Raw genomic sequence first — 9688 nt, forward strand, 5'->3', positions numbered from 1 at the left:
CAATGTATCCAAAGGGCACATGATTGAACTTCGCATTTTTCTGGATTTATTTCAAGATTTAACGTCGCTATGATTTCAGTGGTAGGCGACGTCCTCGTCGACAGCGAGGCGTCTATAGTGACTTCGTGAATCTCGTGATGTGTCGGCTCAGTCCTTCGAAGGTGTTCATAGGACTAGGGTTTGCGTACGTGTGTTCATAGGAGTGAGTATGCGTTCATGCTGCGGACGTCTATGTTGTACTGTGTAATTCTAAAAAAAAGTTTACTTAAATTTTCACCTTCATTTTAGTTGGACTAGCAACTAATCAAGTAATCCAAACATGACCTAAGTTTAATTTGGTTTTGCTGAACCATAGTTTTTTTTTTTTTTTTTTTTTTTGAGAAACTGCTGAACGATCTGTGACATTGACTCGTTGGAAAGGTCCCACCATCAGAATTTCAAATTCAAACCCAAGGAGGAGAGTTGAGTCGTGGCACCAACGACGGGCTCGCTCTTATTAGAGTCCAAAAAGCCCAAGCGGTGGTCCATCCGACGGGGCCCAGATCCAACTTCACCGGCCCAGACCCGCCCGCGCGCCCCGCATCCGCCCACGGAGAAAAAACTACTCCTAGGCTGCGCACCTGCTCGCTCCAGGCTCCAGCATCCAGCAGCACTGCACCAGCCTCCAGCGTCCAGCAGGCAGCGCGGCCAGGTGGGGCGGCAGCCGCGTGGGAACGCGTCTCCCGATCCCTTCCTCTTATTCCCCAGTCCCAATCCACCGAGTCACCGACCGAATTCCAAACCCTGCCTAGGACCTCGGCGCCGCTCGCCGCACGTCGGCCACGTCCGCCTCCGCCGTGAGTAATCCCGGTGCCCAACCCTCGTCTCTTAGCTTTCTCGCATGTCTTCTCGTTTGGATTTGACGCCGCCGCCGCCTGGCGTCTGGCGCCACGATGACCCCCTTTGCTCGGCACTCCCGGCGTCGGCTTCCTTCACCCCTCTTGGCGGCGGGCGGAGGGCAGGATGGCGCCGCGGTAACCCGCGCTCGCGCTGCTGCTTATGCGAGCTTGGTTGGTTCCGGCGGCTCTTGTGGATACGTGGGTGGCCTGTGGTGGCTTTTCTGCTTGCTTAAATCTGGTTTTTTTCCTCTCTCCCTTTTCCCCCCCGAGTTCCGTTGCAAAACCTCGGGCGATTTGTTAGTGTTGGCATGAGGAGAGGGTCTTGCTTGTTCCCGGTTGGACCATGCAACATGTAAGATCTCTTACAATTATGACGATTTACCTTCGATGGGGAATGTGATGGAGAGAATTATATCATTCTGATGTGGTGTTATGTCCTATGTTATCCCAGTTCTCTTCCTCAATTATACCCTGCCGTGGGTTGTGTGGTGAGCAAATCAGGATGGTGCTTGTAATGTTGGTGCTGTGTTTTGTAGGTGTTTGCCAGTGGTCTTGTTTTCTATCCTATTTATGGTGGGTACTGAGATGAGTAAATCAGGGAGGTCTTTGTTCGTTCGAGTGTCATGTGGTGTACTCTGTTTTTACTTTTGCATCCAGTGTTGTAATGTTTTTTTTTTCAATAGCCAATCAGATGGGGTACGAAGAGAGCAAAAATCATCTCCTCAGTCTCAGTTACCCTGAGCTGCAATGTTTGTGCAAAAGGTATAACCTTCCTGCTAAGAAGACCCACTCTCAGTTAGCAAGTTCGCTCGCCTCGATGCTTGAGGTAAGCATATATGCTATGTTTGGACTTTATTACTTTTACTTCAGAGTTTTCTACAAGTATGAGCTAGTTTCATCATCTATTTAAATTCAGAATTTGAAATGTAACTGCTTTCTTCTACACAGGCATCACCATCTATTGCTGCCCCTCCTGTCCAATTAGCAAATATGGAAGAAGCATCCGCATGTATGTACAGAAACTTTTTATGTTAAACTTAGTTGGCGGATTGTTTATGTTTGCACAATGGTTTATTTGTCAGACTCTTTTGCTCCGAAAGATGATGCTTTAGGAATAATTGACAGCTTAATTAACTGCAGGCAACCTTGTTAACAACAAAAGGGGCCCATACAGTGGCAGGGATGATGGTATACCACCTGTGCACGCAAAGCATAAAAAAGGAAATCAAACATCTGTTGATGAAACATCTAAAAAGGTAAGAAACTTTAACCATTGTTTTCTTTTCTTGTTTCCCATGAAAAATTAACACCTGTTATTACTAATGGGCTCATCTGTTATCCGTAACTCTTTTGCATGAACCCTGCAGCTATATTGTTTTCCCTTTATCATTTTTTTTCTTTTTTACTCAAGTTGTCTGATATTGGAAAGTTAAGCGAAGTATAACTAATGCCCCCCCACCCCCCCACCCACCAAAAAAAAATGCACATTTCTTCCTAGTAAAACACAAGGATTCTAGTTTTGATATTTTTCAGGGATCCTTTCATACGATTTTATGCAAACTGCAAATGCCTATTTAGGAATCATTTACACACTTCCTGTTAATCTGGGTTGCACCTGACCATCCTAAACATGAGAGTGGCACTTCTTCTGCAGGTGCTTTTTGGATTTTGTTATTCTATTTGTACTCTGTTTTGTGCCACTCAATTGTTGATATAGATTACATTAGTGTTTTTCTGTTTGCCACAGCTGTTATTTGTTGGTTTATTTTCACTTAAAATGTAACTCTGTTTCACCATGTATCTATGAATTATGAAATGCTTTGCCCATTTGTCTGTGTATTGTTTAAATGGATGTCTTTATAATCCTTTTTTTCTCTATGCTGTAGCAGGGGATTGGCACTGGTACGAGTATAACTCCAGTTTCTATGAACCATGGAAGACCGGACTGTCATGGCCATCCATCTTCTGACCTGGGGACTGCTGATAATTTGCAGTCCCGAAGTGATGTGGGTGTTGCAACTAAGACAACAAATCTAGAATTTGTTGGCAAACATCATTGTTCACCTGCTAACATAATTGATCAAATCTGTCCCCCTATTATTAAAAAATATCCTTCTAATGGTAATGGTCAGGCTTCCACTCCGTTCGCCCATATGAATGATAACACAGATAAGGGTTGTCGGCTGTCTGATAAGATATCAGCAAATACTACTCCTGTTCAATTTTCTGTAATGTCAGATGAGGGCATTGATCTTGTTGTTGATCTGAACTCCAGTCCAGCAACATGGGCGAAGAACTTCATGGCAGAAATGCGCATTACCCCTCCGTCTGAACATGGGAATTTCTCTAGCTTCATTAGCAGTTTGGCAACTAAGGATGATCATAGCACTGCCGCACCATCTGGAAATATCATTGTTGACATTCAGAACAAGGGGCCTGAGAACATCGTTCCTTCCACTGATTCATCACTTGCTTCAGATGTTGGTGAGAACTCCCGTTCAGTGCCCTATCCAGTTGATACCACTACTGTGAACTCAGTGTCATCCACGTCTACAGTGGCTGGTACCCCAGTTGAACTTTCTGGGTATCAGGAGGGTGCTCCAGTGGTATCTTCTTCATGTTTAACAGCTGATGTTCAGAACAATGTGACATCTGATATGCCAGGTGCTTTGGATAACGAGGTGCTTCCTCCAGAACCTGTTGATGTCTTTATGGAGTCTGAAAGAATCACTGCACCGGCAGTTTGTGCTTCAGTGCAACCAATTGGCAACAAATGCACAATGAGTCCCGGTAAAACCAAAGTTTTTGCAAGATTTGTTGCACTCAAAATGTTTCAGTTGCTGATACAGACAATTTATCTACCTTTTTGTCAGGGGATGGGGTTAGAAGTGACTCCAATGAAGACTCCTGTCCAAAATCTTCAGGAAAACAAACTGGAGATGTTCCCACAAGAGATCAGCCTGCTCATAATGGTGGCACTCATGAAACCCTAATGGAAAATGAACCTGTGAAGGCAGTGGCAGTGGAAGAAAATATAGGTCGTGATGACAGTTTGTCCATTTCTTGTCAACTAGCCAGTAAGACAGTAGCAAAGCTGCCAGTTACAGATGCCCAGTTGCCTGCTAGTTTTGCTGGTCATTTTATTGCTGGCAATTTTGACCACACACGTCCAACATCTTCTGCTGCTTCGGTAATTTCTTATACTTGACTTGATATAGTTACATAATTTGATATGCCTTAATACTTTGGCTAAGGAAAATGTGTTTGTATTGGATGCTACAAATGCTATGCTATGTGTTTCTTAACCGGCCATGCTTTAGCTTGTTCTCATGGTTTTCTGGGAGCATGTTGTCTTGGATGTAATTTACCATGATGGCTTGTCAGTTCATCCTATATCCCTTATTGCTTCAGTCCCTTTGTAGTTTCTGCTGGCAGCCAGCAAGTGGTCAAGTTGGCGATTTTTATATTGTTTCACAAGTTAAGGTTCAGTCATCATATTTCACTCTATATATGGTTGGATGCAAACCTTATGATTCTATTCTAGTACATATTGCAGTTCAGGTTCCCAGCTGTAATGTTGGAAGATGTTTTGGAGTTTGGACAAATAGCTATGGGCCATTGTTTGTTACGCTTCAATCAAATGCCATCGTTTGTACTGGGTCCTCTCAGATTTGACCCAACTATGCAATCATGTGATCTCTGATGGACAACATCATATTGAGGACTATGGATGTCAGGGGACTGGTTCGTTGCAGGAAGATTGTAGCCGAAGTTGGTAATAGCCCAGGGGAAGGGATGTTGTCGGCGACCCGTTGTCGCCGACGAGGAAAGTGATGTCATGCACGGGCAGCAGGGAGGTGGCATCACTAGGGAGAGAGATGGAGGGGCACGAGGCCAGAGGCATGGGCAGCAGGGACTTAAAACTCGACCCCTAAACAAGCCTATAGATGGAACCTTATGGATTGGATCCATCCTTACGTAAACAAACTCGACTTCCATATCGCTGATTTCCAAACCTGTCTTTAGTTCCTAAACCAAACCCAAATCTTCTAAAATAAAGTGGACATGGCCTGGATGAGGAGAGAGAGAGAGGGGGGGGGGGGGGGGGGGGGGGTCGTACTACCTTCTGGCAATGTGGCCAGGACAGCACTGGGTTGGTTTTGCTGAGGTGGCCCATGCCCATAACACTACGGGACATGTTCGTTTTGTCCTCAGTTTAGATCCATTTAGTTGCAGCAGGAAGGTTGGCTGATTTAAGAGGAAAAAGGCAGAATGGGGAAGAGAAACTAGACAAATTTCCCATATCTAGGATTTAAAAAAAAAAAAAAAAAAAACTCAACTGGATGGTTTAATTAATAAAACAATAGTATTAACATTACAGGTACAGCAGACATTATATTTATTACCTCAAAGTACAAAAAATAAGTGGGTTACAAAGTACTAAAATAACATGGAATCCATAATTAGGGTCTATTTGGGTGCTGCCATGTGTCAGCCCTGCCAAGGAGCCGCCCGGCCAAAATTTGGTGTTTGATTTGGTCGCCCATGAATAGGCCAAGCTTGGGCAAAAAATGAAACTGCTCGTGGGCACATGAGTCAGTGTAAGGGAAATCATGACTGCTATCCAAATGACGCCCTTGCCCATGGCCAACGGCCGAATTTTGTTCGGGCTGCTCCGGGCAACCCATCCAAATGCACTCTTAGTGTCCTTTTTTATGTTTGCCATACATGGTCCCTTCTCCATCTTGGATTCTTTTTCTTTGTTTCTTATGCCATCTTACAGTTTACAAAAACATAAGACTTATATGGCCAAGCAAGCATTTCTTTTTTCTGTATGTCTCGTAGTTTTCATAGTTGATACATGTTGTTATTCATTTTCTATACACTATTTTCTCTGGGTCAGAAGAACTCAAGCAGTCATAAACTCGTCCCTGAGTTCCCCGTGCCACTCTGATAATTGTGATCCGTGACTAGAAATTGAACCACTATTATGTTGAAATTCTGATTGACTTGATCAAAGCATGGAAGTTTACCATGACAACAATGTTGTCAGATTATTCATTATCGAGTAGGATGCAATAGCACCACCTCATTGGCACATTAGTCATCACTTGCCAAAACATATTGCAACCAGTTCAACTGTTTTGTAACATCCACAAGGTTTGAATAAATAGCATGAACTTGCTCATTTGCTCTTGAACCAGGGGATTTTGATGTCACCCTAAGTGTCACGGTCTCCAAGACGAATTGGTTCTGTAAACCTTTATTAAGCAACAGCGTTTAGAAACACCACCATGAGAAATTGTTTCCAAGTTCTACACAAGAACCAGTCTTCTCAGCATGCTTGGCTTCTAAAAGTGCAGGGTGTAACCCTACCATATTTCCCTAAATAAGGTGCAGTGTGTGTAGATAGGCCTTGTGACTTATGCTTGCTGACCATGGACTTGGAGATCTACTCTCTTCCAATATCCCGCATGTATGTTTAATTAGAAAGTAAGATGAAAGAGCAAAAAGGGTAAACTAGATTAAGCACCCTAGGCAAGCTTCCATCAGGGGATTTCATAAATCGGTAAATTGGCGATTAGTCAAGTGCTACTTTTTAGTCTTGTATCATACCCAACTCTAAGACTGATGGGGATCAACTCCATGCTACCTTCGATCCCAAATGTAAGTCCATTTAGGTTTTGTCCTAAGTTGAACCTTTTTGGCTTTGATCATTATAACAGCCTAAAAACATTCTCTATAACTTATGATAAGGTTGATGTTACTAAATTCATAATATATAGTTCATTCTATTTGAGATAATCAGATAATAGATTTTTATGTATAATATTAGTCAAAGTGCCACATATATTTTGTTTTCCTCGAACAGTAGAAAGTGCCACATTGGAGGTTCTGCCAATGTTCCTAATGTACTCTATAATTATAATTCGAGGTTTGGTTGCACAATTTGTGAATAAAAATATGAATTCGAAAAATGAATGGATGGACTTTAAATCAAATATGTAACATAATGGAGCTCCAAGATTGACAATGTCCTTTTATTAACTACATCAGCCTTGCATGCACTCTTATGTTAAGCCATAATCTTTTACTTTGTTCTGACTTGCTAAAATGACTGTCATCCGAGCACTCGGTGCGGTGAGTTCCTCCGGTTTAGCTAAATCACCTAACACATGTAGTAAAATTTTCCCTATATCACTTTTTCCTATACCTTTTAGAAATAGAAACACAAATAGGTCACTACATGCTTGCCTATATTCAACTAATATTAAGATGTTTTTGTCTGTTTTCTGTAGTCATGGACGTGAGGGTCACTTTCAACTAGTTATAGTGTCTGCTCTTACGAAAATAGTAAATGCATGACTGACTAATTTTACTGGTTTGCACTTTGTAGTAAAAAGGGAAGAGAAGGAAAGCTGGTAAATAAATATTATTTTGGTCCATGGCAGTCTACATGTACCACTTTTAGCTCCGCAACTGCAAACCTGCTTATTTGGTAATTGATATTCCACTGACCTCCTTAGCTGGCAATTTTGGTATTAGTTACCAATGCCTTTGTGTACTCTGCCTGGCAAAACTTACAGCACATTATACATTCCGAAAGCCAGGAACGATTTAAGAAAGTATATTTATGAACCTCCAGAGCCGACTTTTATTTTGTTACATAATCTTGCACTGACTATGTTTGGAAAAAAAAAATCTCCATTTTTGGTATGGCATTCCGTTTATTGACTCCCTGTTCGGTTTATGATGGTGTGATGCTTTCTGTGCATGATGAAAAGTGTTTTTTTTAGAATTCTATGAAAGGTGTTTTGTTATCGGAATGCTTTGTTGTGCCTAGTTTATGGTGTTTTGGTTGATTTATGCTTGCTAGTATATAATGATGTATAGATCTTGGTGTCCCCAGAGCAATTTACTAACTTCTATCATCCTGAAGGACAATGCTATTAATTCCCTGACTTCAAAGTTCGGTGCAGAGTATGTTTCTACAAACACTGTTCATACCTCTGTTTCCAATTACTAGTCACATGACTAAAGGGTTCCTTTCTTCTGTAGGTCAGCACAAAGTCATGATTCTACAGACAAAAAGGGACAGAATGATGCTGAGGAGCTTGAGGAGTTGGAGAGTATGACACCGCCAGCCTATAGTGAACCTCCCAGAAATATACAACTAAGCTTACGGAGTGCTTCCGCTAAGGTCAAGCCTTCTACACTACCAAGACGATCAGCAAGGCTTCTTCCTAAGGTTTGTGTACATTGTCATTTACTGTAATCACCAATACTATAGTATAAGCTCATGCTATCACTCTCATTGAAAGGATGGTAGACTGATTAAAGAAATCAATGTGTGCTGGATCATGTGCTTATTTTTGCTAATCCCTCCTTCCCAAATTATAGGTTGTTTTGGCTTTTCTAGGTTCATAGGTTTTGCTATGTACTTAGATATATGCTATGTCTAAATACATAGTAAAAATCAAAACGGCATATAATTTGGAATGTTGGGTAGTATGTAGTTTTGATTCCTGTAAATAACATAACATTTTCTGGAGTTTAATCAACATACTTTGTTTTCTTGACATGCAGTAACCGCACTAAATGATACAGATGAGATCCAATGTGAGAATAGCCTCACTACCGGCTTAGTCAGATTCCATGAGGATGGAGGGATAGAAAACAGTTGTTAACAAGCTTAGATTCTAATTGTCTGTTCTTGTTAATTCTTTTTGTTCCAGCAACTGAGTAGACCTTGGTTTCTGAAGCTTAGGCTGCCAGACTTTTTTTCCCCTTGTCTCCATCAGCATCTACAGTTATAGTCGTACTGTCGAGCTTTCATACACCATTGTACAAACGACTCGTTCTTTTACAGCATCTGTGGTTCCTCTGGTCTTGTGTGTTTTATGTCAGTGCAATATAACTATTGGTGCAGGAGTAAGCTTGTTTAAAATGAAGAAAATAACTACTGTTTACAGTATGTTCTAGGCAATGATGTTGTGAGTTGCTTCTCAAGAAACAACGTTTCATAAAATGAAGAAAAGACTTGTTGGAAGATGTCTTGTGTGTTTTGTCAGTGCAATGTAACTATTGGTGCAGGAGCAAGCTTGATAAATGCTGTTTGTGGTGCAGGCAACGATATTTTGAGTTGCATCTCGAGAGACAACGTTTCATAAATATAAAAAATAAAAATAAAAATAAGGAAAAATCATGCCCCCCACTCAAGATCGAACTACGGACCTTCAGTTTACAAGTCTGACGCTCTACCACTGAGCTATAGGAATATTCGCCCTGTTCGTTTGTTGGTTTCGGCCAGTCCAAACCAGCCAGTCAACAGTGTTTTTCTCTCACAATAAACTAGCACCAGCCAGCCCAAACCAGCCCAGAAACTAACCAGCGAACAGGCCGATTGTGTACAAGAGGCTATGAACAGCTATTGATTGGTTGTACGAGTTGTCCCCTACCTCCAGCTCCTTGGTACAATGTTCAAAGAGCTGAAGCTAGATAAACCTTTGAAGTTAATTTTTATAGCTTCATCGGTTTTCAATTCATTTTGCGGACAGAAATTAAAAATCACTCCTCGTTAAAGTGTACAAGATTCCTATAAACTTTCAGAAAAGAACACCCCCCAAACGGGAACTAACTTGTTCTAACTTTGGAGGAAAAATCAAGTAATGCAATCCTACGCATGGATATGTGGCTTCACTTGCCAATGCTTGGAATACATAGTTTTTAAATTTTTACTTGATCGTGTGCCTCCATATAAATCATAGTCAAACTTTCCCTTTTTATCTTGTTTTAAAATCTCAACTCAA

The 9688-nt window shown here is 41.5% G+C and overlaps 1 protein-coding gene across 2 annotated transcripts; it reads left to right on the forward strand.

Moving 5' to 3' along the window:
- The first annotated feature begins 642 nt into the window (after positions 1-642).
- On the forward strand, positions 643-8769 carry LOC136542151 (endochitinase A-like). 2 transcript variants are annotated; one of them, XM_066534458.1, is made up of 9 exons: positions 643-836; positions 1562-1704; positions 1827-1887; positions 2019-2134; positions 2765-3668; positions 3752-4068; positions 7819-7859; positions 7938-8127; positions 8466-8769. In XM_066534458.1, exons 2-9 carry the CDS (start codon positions 1570-1572, stop codon positions 8466-8468), a joined length of 1767 nt encoding a protein of 588 aa, XP_066390555.1. In that variant the 5' UTR covers positions 643-836; positions 1562-1569; the 3' UTR covers positions 8469-8769. The 2 variants fall into 2 exon arrangements, with proteins under 2 accessions (XP_066390555.1, XP_066390556.1); XM_066534459.1 differs by having other exon boundaries at positions 2768-3668.
- Positions 8770-9688: the final 919 nt, after the last annotated feature.

The sequence above is a fragment of the Miscanthus floridulus genome, chromosome 3, assembly GCF_019320115.1.
Source record: "Miscanthus floridulus cultivar M001 chromosome 3, ASM1932011v1, whole genome shotgun sequence".
Lineage (NCBI taxonomy): Eukaryota > Viridiplantae > Streptophyta > Magnoliopsida > Poales > Poaceae > Miscanthus > Miscanthus floridulus.

Bases quoted from the DNA above. Each gene is read 5' to 3' on its own strand.
- LOC136542151 (XM_066534458.1), top strand. From the start codon at position 1,570: ATGGGGTACGAAGAGAGCAAAAATCATCTCCTCAGTCTCAGTTACCCT. The intron at 3,669-3,751 runs GTAAAACCAAAG...CCTTTTTGTCAG, and splicing joins CAAATGCACAATGAGTCCCG to GGGATGGGGTTAGAAGTGAC. The intron at 7,860-7,937 runs GTATGTTTCTAC...TTTCTTCTGTAG, and splicing joins ACTTCAAAGTTCGGTGCAGA to GTCAGCACAAAGTCATGATT.